Source organism: Pecten maximus, chromosome 14 (genome assembly GCF_902652985.1).
Source record: "Pecten maximus chromosome 14, xPecMax1.1, whole genome shotgun sequence".
Taxonomy (NCBI): domain Eukaryota; kingdom Metazoa; phylum Mollusca; class Bivalvia; order Pectinida; family Pectinidae; genus Pecten; species Pecten maximus.
Genome location: NC_047028.1, coordinates 3,832,858 through 3,856,046, shown reverse-complemented (window position 1 = coordinate 3,856,046; position 23,189 = coordinate 3,832,858). Strand labels below are relative to the sequence as shown.

The 23,189-nt window shown below is 40.1% G+C and overlaps 1 protein-coding gene across 5 annotated transcripts; it reads left to right on the top strand.

The window, feature by feature from the left end:
- LOC117341966 (bromodomain-containing protein DDB_G0280777-like) lies at nucleotides 1–23,183 on the top strand. 5 transcript variants are annotated; one of them, XM_033903863.1, is made up of 3 exons: nucleotides 1–141; nucleotides 6,765–6,827; nucleotides 21,390–23,183. In XM_033903863.1, exon 3 carries the CDS (start codon nucleotides 21,390–21,392, stop codon nucleotides 23,157–23,159), a length of 1,770 nt encoding a protein of 589 aa, XP_033759754.1. In that variant the 5' UTR covers nucleotides 1–141; nucleotides 6,765–6,827; the 3' UTR covers nucleotides 23,160–23,183. The 5 variants fall into 5 exon arrangements, with proteins under 5 accessions (XP_033759754.1, XP_033759757.1, XP_033759756.1 ...); XM_033903866.1 differs by lacking the exon at nucleotides 1–141 and adding an exon at nucleotides 333–992; XM_033903865.1 differs by lacking the exon at nucleotides 1–141 and adding an exon at nucleotides 1,189–1,206.
- Nucleotides 23,184–23,189: the final 6 nt, after the last annotated feature.

Sequence of the window (23,189 nt, the reverse complement as noted above, 5' to 3'; positions counted from 1 at the left end):
CACTAGTCATACATCTACGTTCTGGGAGGCGAGACGGTGTGAGTCGCTGGAACTCCGTGGATAGATACCGTGTTCATGGATATGTTTCTGTGTTGTGATCGTGATTGGGATGGTGAATTATACCGATCGGTATTCGTCTGTGTAAGTATAACCTAGACATTCGTGTGCCATGTATATCGTGGTGTATACGGTGTAGATATATTTGTTTGTATATATCTTACTATACCTTGTGTGTGTGTATGTGTGTAACGTGCGTCATCAGGATACGGTACGTATGTGAATGACCATCTAACTGGCCCGGTGTTTAGCTTATAGTACACATGTTAAATCTAGTTAACACACAAGGCGATGCCAAACTGAGCAGTACTGACTGTCGTCTGCTTCCTTATGTCGGAAACGCTAGGGAATTTAGATACGCCATGCATGTAACGGTATCGTACGTATGTCAACAAATGGGCCAGTCGAGCCGTCCATAACAATAGGCCGACTTAGGGCTCGATATACACACGGCATTGTTAGCTTCCCGTAGATCATAAGTCGTCCGACTCATGATCACTTGGACTTAAAAACAGTGACATTTTTTCAGTGAACATATTATCTCTCATGTACTCGTAGACGTACTTCGTGTGTGAGGACGCTAATGTAACATCGCTGGTTCGACAAGTAGGTCAGATTATTTTTAGGTCAACTGAACGTAAATGTTTGATGCGCTGTTAAAAGGCTTGCCTACATCCGGGTATTAAAAAATACCGGGACTATCATATACGTGCATGCTTTTTTTTTTTTTAATTTCAAAGACGTTTATATTTAGCTGTGGTTTTCCGTGCGTAATGGAAAGACTGGAGTTAATTGAACCAACAGGTAAAAACGCTACAATGACGTAAGCAGTATGCAGGCTATAGTCGTACAGCCGGATGTTTGTGTAATGGTGGATATAACGCTAGGCCTAATGGTGTCGTTATTACGGGAGCCACAGACCACTTACGTCTTGGGTGAGTCTAGTACGAATCTCGTACACTGTCGTCTGACCTACAATACAGTATATTTATTGTGATCGTTATAATTAAACATGATATATCTCTTGTCTAATACATTGACACCGCACTCGACAATATCTCAACCTAGAGTTCTCATTATATCCCAATTGATAGTACTAGTTTCCTGATGTACCTTGGCGAAGACTACCGAAGAACGTGATGGGATTGAGTAAGTGTGACTTTAATCAAATTGTCACTGTATAATGTATGTATCGATCTATATACCATGCTACTACATACGTGTACTGTTTTCGGTATGTCGTGTATGTTGCCGTTCAATGATATGTCACACAACAGTATATTTACATTGACGCTGCAGTGTCACTTCATATACCTATAAATGTCATGGCCAGGCGTCAACAGAATCATATATTAACTTTAAAATTAAAGAAGTAAGCGTCGTCAGCACAAGTTTTTATTCACTACCTGTCCGCCATGTAAGCCCCCCCCCCCCCCCCCCCCCCCTGATTATCGGAATGTGCAATATTCAGGCATTGTCACCAAACTGACACGATAGATAAATAAGATATTGGAACTTCACAAATACAATTGTTGGAATTGATTCGTGATAAGATCACTTTTTACGATAGTTGTTTCATACGAAGTTTATTTCAAAGTCACTGTTCCAAGAGAAAGCTCGTAAGAAGTTTCCGTCACTAGAAAGGTTTGCGCCAATTCAATATTTCAAAGGCTATTGGAGATGTTTTATTTACATTTTACGTGTATGGTTAGCGATGGAAATTTTAACTGTAGGCATTAAACTTCATTCTGTTTAGGGTTATAGGCATATTAACGCCCCCGGTATTTCAGGAAAATAAAACGCGAACCGCGTTAGGAAATCACGCAGTATGTACCGTGAAGCTGCTGTCGATCATTGTCGGTATAAACAGAGACTTGTATATCAGATATATACATCTCTGGTATGAAGAATAACATAGCCATAAACATCTGGAAATATGTTTATGGAACAATACGGAACACAGGAATGTTTTTTTTTAAACCTGTTTATTGTGAAATTTCTACACGATTTGAATAAATCCAGTATTGCGTGAACACTCGTATGACATTAGTTTGTGTACCCAGATAGCTGATATGATACTAGTATCCGAAATCATACACAGACTCTATTTGTCAATGTCCGTATCGTGTTGTAATGGTCGGATTGGAGACCCGATAGTAGTCTATAGTCAAATAATCTGACTGTCCAAGGACACACCATTGTATAGGGAGGTCTATCACGGGAATTACTCGCAATACCCAAGTTATCGAACGACACACGTAGTTATGATTTACGACACAGTCAGAACTGTGTCTTCCGACTAGACAAACTGCCTCTATTGCCAGTTTATCCAACGATAAATTTGTCTTCTGAATGTCTGAAGACAGTTGCTATAATAATATATCTAACAGCATCCCGACTACACTGACCGACGAAAAGTTAACCACATTACGACGATATTGGCAAGAGAGGATGGCGACTATGATTGACGGTTTATAACGTTTCGGAAATGTTAACACGACAGCATGATACATTACATAACCACCTAAACGCCGTGAGCGCACGTGTGTATATGATACCAGGGTGTGATCCAAATTGACACGTAGTTTGATAGATAAGCACGTGCTTCCTGCTTGGTGTAATCAGTTTTCGTATATGAAATCGATACCATTGGATAATTCTGGCTAATGTGTGATTAGTTATATTAGTGTCTTCCGTGGGACCGGACAAGTACCCGTGCACCTATAAAATGGTGTCTCCCTGGGGACCGAACACGTACCCGTGTACCTATAAAATGGTGTCTCCCTGGGGACCGAACACGTACCCATGTACCTATAAAATGGTGTCTCCCTGGGGACCGAACACGTACCTATAAAATGGTGTCTCCCTGGGGACCGAACACGTACCCGTGTATCATAAAATGGTGTCTCCCTGGGGACCGAACACGTACCCGTGTACCTATAAAATGGTGTCTCCCTGGGGACCGGACACGTACCCGTGTACCTATAAAATGGTTCTCCCTGGGGACCGAACACGTACCTATAAAATGGTGTCTCCCTGGGGACCGAACACGTACCTATAAAATGGTGTCCCCCTGGGGACCGGATACGTACATGTGTATCTATAAAATGGTGTCTCCCTGGGGACCGGACACGTACCTAAAAAATGGTGTCCCCCTGGGGACCGAACACGTACCTATAAAATGGTATCTCCCTGGGGACCGGACAAGTATCTGTGTACCTATAAAATGGTGTCTCCCTGGGGACCGGACAAGTACCCGTGTACCTATAAAATGGTGTCTCCCTGGGGATCGAACACGTACCCGTGTACCTATAAAATGGTGTCTCCCTGGGGACCGAACACGTACCTGTGTATCTATAAAATGGTGTCTCCCTGGGGACCGGACAAGTACCCGTGTACCTATAAAATGGTGTCTCCCTGGGGACCGGACACGTACCTAAAAAATGGTGTCTCCCTGGGGACCGAACACGTACCTATAAAATGGTGTCTCCCTGGGGACCGAACACGTACCCGTGTACCTATAAAATGGTGTTTCCTTGGGGACCGGACAAGTACCTGTGTACCTATAAAATGGTGTCTCCCTGGGGACCGGACACGTACCTATAAAATGGTGTCTCCCTGGGGACCGAACACGTACCTATAAAATGGTGTCTCCCTTGGGACCGGACACGTACCTGTGTACCCCTGAACCATAAGGACCAAGCAAATAAATGAAAAAGACGGAACTGAACCCTTGATAATCCTGACCACAAATCAGAATACCACTGGCGTTATACAGTCGAGTTGAAAGATAAGTCGGGGTGACTGACCAGTCAGACTGGCCGACCTTTAGATGATCCACGACCGGTCAACCATAGTTTGCGTTTCCGAAATTTAGACAAGAAGGTACAGTGTATTTCCGGTTCCTGTTTATAGCGACTACTTCTGATGAACCTGTAAACGGAGTGATATATGCGGGCACGAATGACCTCTTAATTCCCGATGGAATTATTAAATATTAAAGCACAGACATTTAACCTTATATATATAAAGTGGTGTTATAATCGTGACAACACTAATTCCAGACCATGATATCAGATTTGTCGTGCCAGACACCGATTAATCAGATACAGGCACCCAGAAAAGTAGGTCAATATTTTACGTTACTCTGTAGGCTTGATGGTAATGAACAAATGGCACGGATTTGTTCCTGTAGACGTCGTACGGGATTACATGGCGGTACATAGTATACACTACACTGGTTTTTATACTACACTTTCCTTTTACGGTGTAAATGATCTGTGTATACGTTTCGCGAATTAATTTCAGACGTGCACTATTTCATGTTGTTCGATATGATTGTATTCCCCCAATTAATTGTTCTCGGTCTCATTACATATACAGATCACCTCCGCGGGCTCGTCAACGAGACACGCGCCATATCAATAGGAAGGGACGAGTCGTTTGTATTTTACTAACGATTGACAAATAGAACTTGGGATAGAAAGGTATGAATGTCGTAACGTTTAAATGTAGTAGCGGTGTAGGTGTGAATGTCGTACCGTTTAAATGTAGTAGTGGTGTAGGTGTGACCGTCGTAACGTTTAAATGTAGTAGTTGTGTAGGTGTGAATGTCGTAACGTTTAAATGTAGTAGTGGTGTAGGTGTGAATGTCGTAACGTTTAAATGTAGTAGTGGTGTAGGTGTGAATGTAGTACCGTTTAAGCTAGTAAAGCTAAACGCAGCGAAGAATGAGTTACTTTACCCGTACCTCGCCTGCGTTCGTAATAGTTAACATTATATTCAATTCAATTTTATTGCATTTTACATCCAAATAGAACACATCAAGGATCGAAATGCAAACAATGTAACCAAATGGACAAATAAATATAATATATCAAGGATGTACATGTATAAAGGACATTCTGAATATACATACATTTGAAAGATTGAACATCAACTGAAGCACATATCTTATTACTGATAGGACAGTGTCATAGATTGTTTATTATATAGGACAGTATTATAGATTGTTTATTCTATATGACAGTATTATAGATTGTTTATTCTATAGGACAGTATTATATATTGTTTATTCTATAGGACAGTATTATATATTGTTTATTCTATAGGACAGTATTATATATTGTTTATTCTATAGGACAGTATTATAGATTGTTTATTCTATAGGACAGTATTATAGATTGTTTATTCTATAGGACAGTATTATATATTGTTTATTCTGTAGGACAGTATTATATATTGTTTATTCTATAGGACAGTATTATAGATTGTTTATTCTATAGGACAGTGTTATAGATTGTTTATTCTATAGGACAATATTATAGATAACTGATCACGAGACCGACTACTGCTGCAGCGTTACGAAGGATAACTTAACTATTTCTAAACTGAAATCTAAATTTAAAACCACAAAGTGTCACCATCCGGGCTGAACGAGTGGGCGACAAAACAACACATCCAATGAGTGAATGTTTAAATTTCAGTTCTACAAGTGATTCTGAATCAATATTATTCTGGTAATTTTTGCGTTATGTTAATTAACATCCGGTTAGTGATAAGGCTCTACAACTCACTAGCTCGCCTCTTCCCACTTTCCTGGTATTCAGGTTAAGTCTTCCTGTTGTGACTCGTAGTACGTCCTGAACTGGCTGGTGATACTCAAATATAACCGGAACAGCCTATAAAAGTGGCTTTACGTCAGCAGAAACTCTCGTCTCGATGACGATCGAGATTTTTTTATATCATGAATAGGTTTCAAATGGGATTGTTTTGTTTATCTTGTCTGCGTAAAAGGTTAAATATCTCACTACGATTAGTTAGAGTCGACAACGATAGCTAAAGTTATGCTTCCAACATGTCTGATTGTGAGCAGTGAAGTGATGCCAGTGTAATAACAGGATTCTCTTTCTTCTGTAACTGTGACGCCCAGTCCTCGTGTGGTGAACTAGTTCAAGACTTTTTATGTTCGTAACTATGGCATCCAGTCCTTGGCTGGTGAACTAGCTCGGGACTTTAATGTTCGTAACTATGGCATCCAGTTCTTGGCTGGTGAACTAGCTCGGAACTTTAATGTTCGTAACTATGGCATCCAGTCCTCGTATGGTGAACTAGTTCAAGACTTTTTATGTTCGTTAGTTAGAATCGTAACTATGGCATCCAGTCCTTGGCTGGTGAAATTGTTCAGGACGTTTATGTTCGTAGCTATGGCGCCCAACTAGTTAGGTAAATTTCTACTTGTAATTATGGCACCCTATCTTCCGGTGGTGTACTAGATAAGGACACTTCTTTGTGTAACTATGGCGACCAGTCCTCGGTTGTTCAATTTAGAGTAGTTTGGACATCTCTGTCCCGAACTACGGCGACCAGTCCTCGGTTGTTAAATCCAGACTAGTTGGGGACTTTTTTGTCCGTTACAATGACACTCAGTCGTCGAGTGGGACTTCAGAGTACCAAAGTATTGTGCCCAGTCATAGAGTGTTGATCGACGAGATGAATATGTAACGTACTTGTCTGGTTTTTACGCTAATTTCACTTCCTGTCTGTATCCGACAATCGATCTAACAGGATGTAGGTAAGAAGATCATCGATTGCCGCGGTGTCTGATGACCCCAGGTCATCAAGGTCACTGTAAGGTCACACCCGCGTACATCCGGTCGGGCAATGTCTATCTTCTGACTTGTTAAGTTATGTTTTCTTTTTTTCAGATTCTGAAGTCGGTTTGAGGACCAGACGACACTGATTTTTAGCAGAAACTATGGATATATAAGGTAAGTTCAGCTGTTCGATTGGCGACATAATTGCATTTTTTTCTGGTAAATATCAGCTGCTTTCTTCCTTCGTCTTCCAATCAACTGCTAACGGTTCGAGTTTAGATTTTATGTCTATATTTATATATGAACCTTGTGTTTGGGAGGCGGTATGTTTCAGTGAACCTTACGATTTCTGATATCTTGTGGTCTCATCGGCGTGTATTTCGGAAACAAGAAACTTAACCAACGTCACGATGTAAAAGGATTTTAAGAGAAATAGGTTAACAGACTCGTGCGGTTGTATATCGCATTTGTATCTACTTGAAAAAAAACAAGCTGTATTAACCCGGTAATGTTGAACTTTCAGCTTTAAATGTGTACCAATGGCGGTATTTATATTTTAGAACATCGTGTGAATATTTTATTTATTATCATGCGTGTTAATCGATCCTGTACCGATTCCTACGCCTATCGAAGTTATAGATATGACGTCAGCAGTAATATTGATACAACTTATATAAAACACGCGGACATGAATCCACCATAACAGTCACGCCCACATTGTGTTGTTGTTGAGTACACATAGGTGTATTGTATATATCCGCGGCACGCCTTAGAACAGCGTTCTTATTTTTACACCGGAAGTACATGTACGGCAATCGTTCATTTTATATTGATTAAAATTGTCGTTGTCTGTATACAATAATTCCCCAGAGAGAATTCTAATTTTAAGCATTTCTATAGAGCGTCTCTGCGGTGACGTTAAGAGGTATATTATTGCAGTTTATTTTATTGAACGGATAGTATGTGTGCAATGTTATATCACGACACAGGGTTGGACGACTGCCAATATAATCTGTAGCGTGCGTAAAATAGTAAAACCGAGTTCATACACTGTTTATGTCGGAGCACGCTCTACGAGAGTGTACAGTGAACTCTAGACATGTCGATACCGTACTTGTGTGGTTGGTCGAGGGATGCCTGGTATACCTAGATATCGTGGAGGTATATGTTGTGATATACATATGTAAGTAATATTGGCTTATATTCGTACCCGAATAACATTATGTAAGATTCCGTATTCAAGATTGAAATAACTCAACGTCATAAAATTCTATATCAAAATGTTAGTCATGTTCCAGCTTAAATAAAAAAAAAATGTGTAGAGTTTTGTAGGAGATACATTTACACGTAAAATATGACACATTTGCGTGCATCGCCAAAGAAAATATCTCTACACATGTTATTGGTACACATACATTTCATCCGACACACGAGTATATTCTGTGTTTAATTCCGACACACGGGAATACGCCTGTGTTTAATTCCGACACATGGGTATACGCCTGTGTTTAATTCCGACACGGGAATACGTCTGTGTTTAATTCCGACACACGGGAATACGCCTGTGTTTAATTCCGACACACGGGTATACGCCTGTGTTTAATTCCGACACGGGTATACGCCTGTGTTTAATTCCGACAAACGGGTATACGCCTGTGTTTAATTCCGACAAACGGGTATACGCCTGTGTTTAATTCCGACACGGGTATACGCCTGTGTTTAATTCCGACAAACGGGTATACGTCTGTGTTTAATTCCGACACACGGGTATACGCCTGTGTTTAATTCCGACACGGGTATACGCCTGTGTTTAATTCCGACACGGGTATACGCCTGTGTTTAATTCCGACAAACGGGTATACGCCTGTGTTTAATTCCGACAAACGGGTATACGCCTGTGTTTAATTCCGACACGGGAATACGCCTGTGTTTAATTCCGACACACGGGAATATGTCTGTGTTTAATTCCGACAAACGGGTATACGCCTGTGTTTAATTCCGACACGGGAATACGCCTGTGTTTAATTCCGACACACGGGTATACGCCTGTGTTTAATTCCGACACGGGTATACGCCTGTGTTTAATTCCGACACGGGTATACGCCTGTGTTTGATTCCGACACACGGGTATACGCCTGTGTTTAATTCCGACACGGGTATACGCCTGTGTTTAATTCCGACACACGGGTATACGCCTGTGTTTAATTCCGACACGGGTATACGCCTGTGTTTAATTCCGACACGGGAATACGCCTGTGTTTAATTCCGACACACGGGAATACGCCTGTGTTTAATTCCGACACACGGGAATACGCCTGTGTTTGATTAAACAATAACTGTTTTAGGAAAAGTTGTTGCGGTTCTATAACACACATTGTTACTTCTAACAAACTTGAAGCCTCCCTGACCAATATTCTGCTGATGTGAACATATGGTTTACAAATCATGTGAACATAGAATATAGGTAATCTTATTGTCTATGATTTTTACTTACCAACCTTTCAAAAGCCACACCCAACAAAAAAATAACTTTGAATCGATATATGTATGCTAATTATATATGAAATAAAAAAAATGTCTGCTAATTTATCCGTCTGACATAAAAAAAAAGCCTTATTGAAATGAAATTTCATTTCTAAGTATGTACGTCCTACATGTCAGTAACGTTATAATTCAAAAGAAGAACTCGTTAAATATAAGTTTATCGGTTTAAAGTGAATTATAAGTATTTCGGCCTGTTATCGTAACGGTCTGCCGTCTACAGATCTATGTCATTAAGGTATCTCGTGATACGGGTTGAGGATCGCATTACGTCACGCGAGCGCCATGGTAATAGACGACTACACTTTCCGAACAATTAAACCCGCGTAATGTAATCGCCCATGTAACTGTTATCGGTCACGTGGTGTTCGTTCTGTCGCCATTACCAATATAAAAGTGCACGAGCGAATGCCACAATCGTGACACGACACGGAAGCATGCGTCCTCGGGGTTCGTTATGATTGTCACAGTAGGTTTTCTTTTAGGTCTGCAGGGATTACCTATACGGACCAGAGGCAGACTGGTGATTCATTCCAAACGACATTTATATTTATAAAAAAAACCTGGGTATACAAACGAAGTTGTGCGGTAAATGTCATTACTGTTAAACAAGGCAATGGCTAAATACTATTAAGCCCAGCAGTCCGTTTGTAACTTTTAGCGAAGGTTTACCATCAACTACTCTATGCCATTTCCAAGATTCCGTTCATATCACACGTAAAGAATCAATTCCACACCAATGTGTTGATATTAAATATACCTACTAGTCAGACGGGCCGTGGGATCGTGGGAGTCTCCTTAAGATAGGGAAGCAGGTGCTTCGGGGGATCCTGTAGACATGCAGCTGTACGTGTGCTCGGCGGGATTATGAAAAAACATGTTATATGTTTGATGCTTAAAAACACTTCTATTATGATATGATATATTCGAGTGGTTGCCTTTTTGCGGTGTATTTATGATATGATATATTCGAGTGGATTCCCTTTTTGGGATGTATTTCTTAAATGGTATATCTGCGTGGATTCGCTTTTTGCGGTGTAGATTCACTTTTTGCGTTAATAAACTTCCTGTTGAAGGTTAGATCTAGCATTTCAGCCCACTATCAGGTATTTAATACTGAATTAAACAAGGATGACCAACATGCTTTAATGTTCCTTTCGTCAATGCGATTGGTTTAGGTGGTAAACGATACATGTCTACCATATTCTCCAGATGAATGTGCGTAGCGGAAGTTACAATGCATTTTACCGGAAGTAAGCTATCACGTGGTATAGGTGTAATTCAAACTACCTTTTATATACTGTGATCCTACAAGGCTGTGCTATTAAATTAGTTTACAATGTAGATGTAATAGACACAAACTTATACACAGGTCCACGACTGATCACCGGTACGTAAAGCTGTACCCGTTCCAGACCTTCTGGGTAGCATTGGTTGCCACAGAGATAGCGTTTTCACAGTACGTTAGCCCCTTTGTTTCTGGCCTCCCGGATGGCGCCCATGGATTGTGCATACAATCGTGTAATATGTTACACAAGTGGTGTTAGGTTTTCGGTTTTCGGCTATCGATTTTTACTTGTTTTACTTGTCGTTTATCTCCAATCATTACCTGATACATTCTCCGATATCACGTTAGTAGTAGTGGCTGTGTACATGGGAATCTCGTGTATCAATATTCACTTTTAATCGTCATCCTCGCCAGCTATCTCTCTGCTCCAAACACTTGTCAAGCTATTGATGCTGAGTCATTGATATAAAATTGTGTTCGTTTGTCTGTAGAGTTATTGTATATGTCCACCTCTCTGTCTCACTGAATGATTTAGTGGAAGGAAATCGGGGTCGACTGGCACCGAAACACATTGACAAGGGGACGTAACTCTAAACGAAACTGTATAGACCGGAAGTAGAAGCATTCTCTCTAGTGCGAGGGAGAGCTTGTAATCATATTTACTGGTCACGATTTATTTTAATATGGTTTCGACCGCCATTTATAATTATATACTAGTACTACCACGGCCGCGTATAATGACAGTCTTGTATTAATATAGCCTTATTTACGGTTTAGGAACTTGTTAAATCGACTATATATAGAAGACGTGGGCAGGTGGATCAACTGAGTGTTTGTTACACGAGAATCACGAAGATTACATTAGTACAGACAGTCCATGTATATATATAGTTTGGAGAGTAAGTCAGTACAGACAGTCAATGTATATATATATAGTTTGGAGAGTAAGTCAGTACAGACAGTCCATGTATATATATAGTTTGGAGAGTAAGTCAGTACAGACAGTCCATGTATATATATATAGTTTGGAGAGTAAGTCAGTACAGACAGTCCATGTATATATATATAGTTTGGAGAGTAAGTCAGTACGGACAGTCCATGTATATATATAGTTTGGAGAGTAAGTCAGTACAGACAGTCAATGTATATATATATAGTTTGGAGAGTAAGTCAGTACAGACAGTCCATGTATATATATAGTTTGGAGAGTAAGTCAGTACAGACAGTCCATGTATATATATAGTTTGGTGCTTTTTGGTTACCGGAACGAAATGTAAACATTTGTAATTGGACACTTGCCAACAAAGCTTAACGGAAAATAATATTTCATATGACGTTTTTGAAATATTCTTTGACGTGCTATTCCATCATCCAACCATACTAATCACACGTCTCTATCGTCACCACAGAGACACGACTTACTAAAATAGCTGAAATAGGATGTTTTTTTCTAATAAGGAAAGCGGAATTCAAAACCACATCACTGCCTTAATGGGGACACTATGTCAATCTTTTTACTGCCATTGTTTTAATGTTGTTAATAGCATACTAATGTTGTAGTACACAGGAACCTGGCCAAAAGCGGGACACTTGTGAAGTAATAATTATCTGCAAATTGAAACCTCCGGAGATTTGACAGAGATCAGATACACATGTTTTGAACAGAACGAAAGTGAAGACACGATTTAAACTCAGATAACCAATATTAAACTAATATTTCTGACAATAAATTCTAGTTCAAGGTCTACTCGTATAATGTGTGATAGCCATGCTTTCACCACGGTTACAACATGTTGGTACCGTCTTTACGGTAGAATTAGAAGTAGATGTACTTCATATAGGAATCACATCATAACACACTATCAATTCTGTTTGATGAATTATGGACAGATAACTGGCAACATTCCAGGAATAGCTTGGTTCCTTTGCTGTCAACATAGTGTAACAGTGCACGTGTACTGTTGTATCATAACGTGCTGTGATAAAACATTGAGTAAGTAGAACCGGGCACCTGTGATACAGACATATTATGGAGGATGTGGACAATATAGACATTAATTTGATCATATCTTAGTAGCAGAACTGTAAGGCGGCCTGGCATGGAGCTATTTTTTTGTCAAATATAACCATGTATATAATCAAGTATTTATATGAGAAAAAAACCTTTCAAACGACGAAATAACCCTCCAATGTTGGGTTAATCATCACGGGTAAGTGAATATAAAACTATACATTTTTATACAATATATTGTGGTATGTATCTGTTCATTCCGTAACGGATCATGGCTCGAATAAATGCTTTACCGGCGAACGGAACAATATTTTGCATTAATTATTCTTCAGATAGTCCAATTCCTCAACGGGACTGATGTCTTTGGTCTTTTTATCGTTCACATTATTTCTTAATCGATTGAATGGGCTATAATGATCCTACGCTGTAAATCTTGTCGATTCCGTTCCGCTCTCTATACCGTTCCGCTCTCTATATCGTTCCATTATCCGCTTCACGTTTTAGTAACACCTGCATACGACCTGATCGGGAAACACATTTATAATCCCATTTGTTTTTACCATTCAAGCAGCGGACTTGGTTTGGATTGTTTTAATGCCTTTGATCTTCGTATAATTAATGAGATTCTAACTAACGACTTCTGGTACGGTTGTATTGGGGGAGCGCTGTTTACTTTAGGGTCGGTTGTGTCGCGTGAATGTGCGACAGCCAGACGGAGGATACTGACTTGGTCGAAGTGGCTATAGTACAAGTTATTACATGTATATCTGAAACCTTTCAAAGGGACCCATAAAAATTATCTCTTTCATAGAGAAAAACCAATCCCCAATCCCTTTGTATGTTTAGCTACAAATAAAAATACGTTTAAATCAAAACTTCATTCAACAGTTGTTTAAAGTTTCAAAAGTTAATCTAACCCGTATATTAATATTGTTTTGTGGTTACCGAATAATTGATGATATTCATATTTTCTTTAAGTCAAATTATTGACTTCTAATTAAAGGACAATATTGGTCATATAAATAGGTCATATCAATAATTGGCTGACCTAGTATCTCTCCCGGCACGTGACTGCTGTAGATACAACTAGAGGTCGCTGCATACTTCGCTTAAAACACGAAAAGCTGAAGGTAAGAAATCTATAGCATGACAACGAGAGCTTTGTCATATTATATAGAACTAGTGGAACAATACAGTTACTGATCAATATGTTGTACATAACGACATCGACATAATGTATTTTACAAACCCACGATACCGGCGCCTGTAAATAAACCTATCAGCTTGAGATATTGTTATCACTAGAACAGTTTCACGAGCACGTATTTAAGTTATCGCGACTAAATCCACAGGTCGTTCAGTCACGCTGTTAGCGATATCAGGCACTAATACTAGTCGTTTCGTGACGTCGGATTCAAACATGAGATTTCTAAATGACTTCCGGGTAACATTTATCGCATGATGGAACTTGTAATCTTAGGAAACACGCCATTATTACCGAAACAAATGACAGTTCCGGACCATAGTTTGTGTTAACACGCGATGGTTGAGCTTCCTGGCTCATGAATCCGATACTCTGTACCGGAAGTTATTAAAATTAAAAAAAAAAAAATCATGAATTTCATAAATTAACATGGTGAATGTTTTGAGAATATACAGTTTATTTCCCGATTTTAGTGTGACGTGACATCTTGAATCTAAAATTACGCAAACTTTCCTTTCGTCTTCTGTTTGTAGTTGTCACGTGTTATCATTGTTGTTGACAGGACATTAAAATGTAAACTAAACATTGAACGTGTAAAACGTAACGTGGCACGTGGACAATATTTGTTGTTTTCTTCCGGACTAATGGATGGTCGGTAGCGCAGTGCCGGGGCGGCAACGCGGTCGAAAATACCTACGGTTAATGATACATGTAGTTTCACGGCGCCGCAGCTTTCCAGCGGTTACCTACTGTAGCGGTCACCTAATGTAGCGGTAACCTACTGTGGCGGTCACCTACTGTGGCGGTCACATATATTACGGCCGCCGCACGGCGTATATTGAATTTTCGGGGACAGAAAATCTGCGACTGTCGAACGGCCTTCGAAGTGTTGACGCACGGCCGCCGTACGGGAATGAAATGCAATCGCAGGGGGACCATGCGGCAGCAGTGGCTTGACTGACCGATACACATGTTCCCACGAACAACGTTGTAATAGCTCATCGTGTTATATTCCTCTGGCGACCCCTACGGCTGGTAAAATAAAGGGATATGCCGTACGGCCACCCTTCGACCACTACATCTCTCGATCTCGCGGATCTGCGGCCGCAGTTCGTTACAACGTCCCAATTTGTTACTGTTTTTTTGTAACAAACAAAGTGGGACGTCCTCGACATGATAGTGCTTGCCAATTTGTTACAACTGCTTTTGTGAAGTACGTCCAACTAGTTGTTTAACAAATCGGGACATTTTGACAAATAGGCACGCAACAGGGTTTTCTGCTGTATCTTGTTTTCAATAATATTGTCATACACTATACAGGTAGCATAGGATTGTTATGCAATATTTTTGGTCAGAGAAAAATGACATGTTAGTGTTACATCGTCTGCCCTTATTGCCATGATGCAAGCCTTGGATGTTTTGTGTTCGCAGTGTCCGAACTATCAATGTTTGTACGAGTACATGTGGTAAATCCAACATCCAGTCGTTATTGTGTTTGTCTGCACGTAGTACGGCTGTTCTAGTCTGTGTACACGTAGTACGGCTGTTCTAGTCTGTGTACACGTAGTACGGCTGTTCTAGTCTGTGTACACGTAGTAAGGCTGTTCTAGTCTTTGTACACGTAGTACGGCTGTTCTAGTCTGTACACGTAGTACGGTTCTTCTAGTCTGTGTACGCGTAGTACGGCTGTTCTAATATGTGTGCGCGTAGTACGACTGTTCTAGTCTGTACGCGTAGTACGGCTGTTCTAGTCTGTGTACACGTAGTACGGCTGTTCTAGTCTGTGTACACGTAGTACGGCTGTTCTAGTCTGTGTACACGTAGTACGGCTGTTCTAGTCTGTGTACACGTAGTACGGTGTTCTAGTCTGTGTACACGTAGTACGGCTGTTCTAGTCTGTGTACACGTAGTACGGTTCTTCTAGTCTGTGTACGCGTAGTACGGCTGTTCTAGTTTGTGTACACGTAGTACGGCTGTTCTAGTCTGTGTACACGTAGTACGGCTGTTCTAGTCTGTGGAGTGTGTACACGTATTACGGCTGTTCTAGTTTGTATACACACGTCTACTCAGAATGTAGGTCGAGTTGAACAACCACTGCATCTAATATCAGTTTTATTCCCCACTGGGAGTTAACGGTTGACATACCGACGAAATATTTATTTATGTACGACAATTAAAGTTCGTCGCTCGGCCTGGCAGCGAAATAAGTGGTAAAGTAGGACTAGGTAGTATTATGCATATCCACGCTTCCCAGATACGGAGTACAAATGAATTATTGAGAACTCGATATGCCCATAGGCCTAGGCCAATCTAGCACAGATGTGCAAGGTCGTTGACCGGAAATGGCTATTTTTATCTGGGTGACTGCCCACTTAAGACTGACCTTTCCCGAATGTCCAGCTAAGCCACAGTGTAACACACCTGTCTTTTGTTAAGAAACAATGCGTTCTGTACAGCTACCATCCCAAATGTTTCCTATAGCGGACATGTGTGATGTGCTGCTTAATATGAAATACTACAATTTGGAGTCGGTCTCGATTTCCGATATGTTCAGATTAAGTACGTTAACATAGCTGTGTCCATGGTATTAAATAACTGTCAGCAAGTACAACACGTCCAGGCGATATAAATATATAAACCTGTTCCCCTCATTGGGTAATCTACCATTCATGTCTGTGCGATTGTTTTTGGTGTGCCAGCAAGAATCATTCTCCGCGAGTCATCCTAATCTGCGATAATCCTTAGGTTCGGTGGATGTGTGGAATAAAATAATCCTTAGGTTCGGTGGATGTGTGGAATAAAATAATCCTTAGTTTCGGTGGATGTGTTGAATAAAATAATCCTTAGGTCCGGTGGATGTGTTGAATAAAATAATCCTTAGGTTCGGTGGATTTGTGGAATAAAATAATCCTTACGTTCGGTGGATGTATGGAATAGAATAATCCTTAGGTTCGGTGGATGTGTTGAATAAAATAATCCTTAGGTTCGGTGGATGTGTGGAATAAAATGGATCGGTGGAATATAAATCTTTGGAATGTATGGAATAGAATAATCCTTAGGTTCGGTGGATGTGTTGAATAAAATAATCCTTAGGTTCGGTGGATGTGTGGAATAAAATAATCCTTAGGTTCGGTGGATGTGTGGAATAAAATAATCCTTAGGTTCGGTGGATTTGTGGAATAAAATAATCCTTAGGTTCGGTGGATGTGTGGAATAAAATAATCCTTAGGTTCGGTGGATTTGTGGAATAAAATAATCCTTAGGTTCGGTGGATGTGTGGAATAAAATAATCCTTAGGCTCGGTGGATGTGTGGAATAAAGTCGACCATGTTCCTAAAGTATGTTAATAAAATAAAAGGTTTATGAGATACTGTCATACATCGACACCGGAAGTTAGGTTTTTGAGACATGCGCTGAAGCTAGACATTGTTGATTTACGTCGCTCTTGTGTATTAGAACGAGGATCAATCGAGCCGGACCGTACATGATAATTAAGGATGGAGTTACAATTCTTGTATCGATTCAGAGATGTTTTAAACATAATTGTGTATGCTATACATCGATCGTGTGCATTGTGCATGTGTTCCTCGAGTGACGGCGTTACGAATGATAGTTAGTACATTTGTGGAAACTCACGAGGATATTAAATAACTACGATCATTTTATCGTGTAACACCTCCCCAATTTCCTGGTATCTATAGATTGAAATACATGAAAACGGAAAAGTGTTTATACCGTCAGAAATTTTCAATACTGTTTTAGAAAAGCTGTAAATAAAAACAAGACATATAATTTTGATTTTTTTTTAGGATGTGTTGAATTTTCCTATATTGCTAATCAAGCCAACCATAGTCAAAACATTAGCAAATTAACTATATCATGGTAACTGTACTTGTAAGTATAATAACATATCTACATTCTCCCATTGTGATATACTGTGATCACTTGACCGCTATTATGACGTCATTTATCTCATTCTAACGACGCTGAATTTTCTGTTCCAAGAATTTCGCATTAGAGTGTAGGGGGAAAACCGACAAAGCAGAAATACGTTATGATTTGTTAAAATTGTAAGCAATGAATGTGAAAATGATGTTATGGTCTTTACATCAGTGGCTGAAACATTTGAGATTTATCCATCAAATATGTAGTTAGGACATCACAATGGAAATACAGATATTGAGTATGATTAAATGCGAAGTGTATGAATCATCTTGACAATATTTTCAATTTAGAGAGCATCGGTCGAGCTAAAACAAAAACGTCTTGGATACATCTCGCGCATATATAAACTGACCCAGTTAGGGATTTAGGGCGTTTCAGTGAACACGTGTTGTGGCTGTTATCGACTAACAGGGTTATTGCCCTGGAGATTTATACGTCCGCTACTGTACGACTTCCGTAATGGTGAAGGATGTAGACAAGCTGGATACATTCATTGTATATACTACAAATGTCATTAAATAATGGTTTAGATAGTAACATCTTAACGTGTGTCACAAGCTTTTGGTCGTGAGTGACTTCACGTCTGCACCACTTCCGGTTGTACATAGAATACATGGTACGTAATTGTTAAACGACGAACAAGTCGCCCGAACTTAGCGTAGGAGGGAATCCGTCATTGGGATGTATGTACACTTCCTATACACGCGAAAAACTAATGTACATCGAGGATTAAATGTATTTGCACGCGACAAAATGTGCAGTTGTCTTTAGTGAACTTCGTTTTATTTCCTATCCGTGTTGTACGTACACGTAGGCTGGTTGTTTATGATCCTATTACCATGGATTATTGGTGTTATACCTTCCGAATGTGGAGATGATAACCTAACACGACCTTCATTAACAGTTGGCCGGATTTAGAGCGATGGTCAGTTAGTTTGAACGTCACGAGAAGTCACGTGGCAATGCCACGTAAAACGTGTATATCAATTTAGATATCGACAATTGGAGGTACATTGTTGAGTGCGTTGGCGTTATATAACCAGCCGGATTTGTAGTTGTAAGGATTTCTTTAAATTAATTGTCAACATGTAGATTAGTTCCTCGGTGTTTCTTAAATGATTGCTACACGTATTATTGGGAAATTTAATTCTAAAAAGGCACAATGGCCAATTTATATAAAAGGAACAATGGTAAATTACATGTAATATAAAAGTACAATGGTCAATTAATATAAAAGGAACAATGGTCAATTAATATAAAAATACAATGGTCAATTAATATAAAAATACAATGGTCAATTAATATAAAAAGAAACAATGGTCAATTACATGTAATATAAAAGTACAATGGCCAATTAATATAAAAGTACAATGGTCAATTAATATAAAAGGAACATTGGTCAATTAATATAAAAGGAACTATGGTCAGTTGATATAAAAGGAACAATGGTCAGTTTCAAATAACTTCTTGTCAGAAAAATTTTGGAAATATGCATTTGTTTGTTATTAAACTTTACCCTGAAAGTTTTAATGTCTTGGCCCGGATGTGGTCGGAACATGCACGGGCTCCTCCACAATATAACGCGGGGACCAGAATATAACGCGGGGACCAGAATATAACGCGGGGACCAGAATATAACGCGGGGACCAGAATATCGCGCGGGGACCAGAATATAACGCGGGCACCAGAATATAACGCGGGAACCAGAATATAACGCGGGGACCAGAATATAACGCGGGCACCAGAATATAACGCGTGGACCAGAATATAACGCGGGGACGCGGGGACCAGAATATAACGCGGGGACCAGAATGTAACGCGGGGACCAGAATATAACGCGGGGACCAGAATATAACGCGGGGACCAGAATATCGCGCGGGGACCAGAATATAACGCGGGCACCAGAATATAACGCGGGGACCAGAATATAACGCGGGCACCAGAATATAACGCGTGGACCAGAATATAACGCGGGGACGCGGGGACCAGAATATAACGCGGGGACCAGAATATAACGCGGGGACCAGAATGTAACGCGGGGACCAGAATATAACGCGGGGACCAGAATATCGCGCGGGGACCAGAATATAACGCGGGGACCAGAATATCACGCGGGGACCAGAATATAACGCGAGGACCAGAATATCACGCGGGGACCAGAATATTTCAGATTTCAGATTATAACATTCGCCATGAAGGTCAAATCATAAATATTATTGCGTGTGACGTTTACAGAAATGTGTTTACCCGCAATTCACTTGAGGATATATTGAAACTGAACTCCTTGGCCCTGCCGTTTGGATGAAAGCGAGTGTATTAACCTCTGCGCCACCCGCTGTTAGCTTTAACTCACCAGGAATTGTATTGTTATAAAATCTATATCAATATTGTTTTCAGCGCCTCTAAAAGTGAAAACATATATTGATAATACATATATTGATGTGTATATTATGTTACAGTTTACGTATTAACAGACATTTGTCAACACGGACGCCCGCGTGTTTGTTCAGAGCTAGTAACAAACGACTTGACTTGGCTAGCGTGCGTCAGATCGATCCGAGTCGGAGTTTGGTCAGCTTTCGGCCTCTTGTGTAGTCTGTTTGTGGCTATTTATATTTATATAGATGCTTAAAACATCCGGGTTACTTGTCTTTAATGGTTAACATTGAAGTTTATTGATGTGCTGTTTCATTAGACGGGAAGTGCTAGTAGTTATAATCACCATGGTGAGTTATCGGCTATGTACATACCATATATATATAAGCATTCCACACCGATACACCAGACGTTCAGCTGAGCGTCAGGAAACAGGTTCGTTAAAGCTGCCGGGCTCGTGACATTCATCGTGTATTCCTGTATTTATTACGTAATTGTACTTTCTCTGCGTAAATTAATCGTTGTCAGAAACTATGTCTTGTTTACGCGTGAAAATGGTTAACACTGTTATGTGTAGTTAGTTAAATGGTAACATGGTTATGTGTAGGTAGTTAAATGGTAACATGGTTATGTGTAGGTAGTTAAATGGTAACATGGTTATGTGTAGGTAGTTAAATGGTAACATGGTTATGTGTAGGTAGTTAAATGGTAACATGGTTATGTGTAGGTAGTTAAATGGTAACATGGTTATGTGTAGGTAGTTAAATGGTAACATGGTTATGTGTAGGTAGTTAAATGGTAACATGGTTATGTGTAGGTAGTTAAATGGTAACATGGTTATGTGTAGATAGTTAAATGGTAACATGGTTATGTGTAGGTAGTTAAATGGTAACATGGTTATGTGTAGGTAGTTAAATGGTAACATGGTTATGTGTAGGTAGTTAAATGGTAACATGGTTATGTGTAGGTAGTTAAATGGTAACATGGTTATGTGTAGGTAGTTAAATTGTAACATGGTTATGTGTAGGTAGTTAAATGGTAACATGGTTATGTGTAGGTAGTTAAATTGTAACATGGTTATGTGTAGGTAGTTAAATTGTATCATGGTTATGTTTAGGTAGTTAAATGGTAACATGGTTATGTGTAGGTAATTAAATGGTAACATGGTTATGTGTAGGTTAAATGGTAACATGGTTATGTGTAGGTAGTTAAATGGTAACATGGTTATGTGTAGGTAGTTAAATGGTAACATGGTTATGTGTAGGTAATTACATGATAACATGGTTATGTGTACATACTTACATGTAAATGGTTACATTTGCTATTCATACACGCATACTAACATTGGTTTCACATTTCTTTTTCTTTCAGATGTTTAAAGAAATGAAAACGAACAACATATCTGCTGGAGGCGAGTGGGCCGCTTCCGGCACATCTCGGTCAGTACACAATTCTCCGAGGACACTCGTACTTCCGGAGCACATGGACGGAGAGCAGTTGGAGGAAATGATTGCAGCAGCCCCTCTGGATTTATCCGTGTTCAGTGTGCAATCAAAACCGACTCGTAATGCCGAGAGTCCTCTAGATTTGTCGTTAAAAACAAGAAAAAGAACGGCGGATTCTACGGATGAAAATCATATACAATTGTGTGTGTTTACTGGTTCTAAAAGAGTTTGTCAAGGGGTGACGGGAACACCAGAACTGCTAGACAGGTCGTTCGCTTTCCGTCAGAATTTATCGGGATATGAGGATACTAATAGTGGAAATAAAGGTGCCATCTATAAAAGACAACTTAGTGCCGACTTTGAGGGGAAACCAACCGTGATAAAAAATGGATTTCCCGTGGATAAAGTTCCTGCCCCTTCACAAATCCAGGAACACCAGTATCATTATTATCAACAGAAACAACATCAGCAATTGCAGCAGCAACAACAACATCAACAACAGCAGCAACAACAACAGCAGCAACAACAACAGCAACATCAACATCAACATCAACAACATTTACAGCAGTTAAAAATCCGTCAACATGCATTGCAGTCACCTCAGTCAGATTTATCACCTCAACAGTTGCTGTCTCAGAAACATCAACTGGCGCAGCAAAGAAAGCAACAGCTTGGGCAACAGATGCAATTATCTCAACAACAGCAGCAGCAACAACAACAACAACAACAACAACAACAACAACAACAACTTTTGTCGAAACACCATCAGCTGTCCCCACAACAACAGTTGTCAAAACAACAACAAGCGTTGTCATCACAGCAGCAACAACAGGTATCCATGCATCAAGTTATGAAACATCAAATGACACCTCAGCAACAACTTACAAACCATCATCAACAACAGCAACAACAGAAATTAAAACAACAGCAGCATGGATTCCAAACCCTCTCCCAATATATCAAACAGGAACAACAACATAAGTCAGTTAGTCACACCACACAACAGGAACATCATTCCAATACTCTCTACCAACAAGAGATAAAACACCGACAACAACTCCAGAGACAACAATCACAACAACGACATCACCGCGACGAGATTCTCCATGAGAGATACATTCAATCTAAGCTTTCAGAAAAGGCGTCTCCTACACTGTCGGGGTACGCGCCACAGCGACCGAGAAAACCTGATGGAACACCAGCAGAACAGCAGGCTCTCCATGGGTATACGTCATGTGACAATACAAGGGCAGCTAACTCTTCTCAAAACTTAGACACGGGTAAACACTGTTACAGTAAACATGTGGAGTCACGTGGTTCTCATAGTCAACCGTTCACTGTCAAGCATAGCTCAACGGACACTACGGGGTTTTCAAACGAACTACAGAGAGGTTCACTAGAAAAGCAAACAAATGTTACGTATTCCACAAGTGCTGGTCACTCTGGCTACACCTGTTTGTCTGTGACCTCGGCCACACATTCGGGCGGAATTGTTCACGCAGGTCCTATTGGCCCATCAGGTTATCCCGGCCACACTGGTCAGTCCGGTCGGACAAATATCCCCGTGTTCGGTCCGTCCAACAACCTCCAGTATTATAACATGAGTGGAGGTACTATGTCAAGAAGACATTCCCCACACTTTGAAGCCATTCAACGATGTAGTCCCGATAGTACCATATCTACAAATTCTCCCTAAACAGTTCCATGGCGACCCGGAGACTTACAA

Bases quoted from the DNA above. Each gene is read 5' to 3' on its own strand.
- LOC117341966 (XM_033903863.1), top strand. From the start codon at position 21,390: ATGTTTAAAGAAATGAAAACGAACAACATATCTGCTGGAGGCGAGTGG.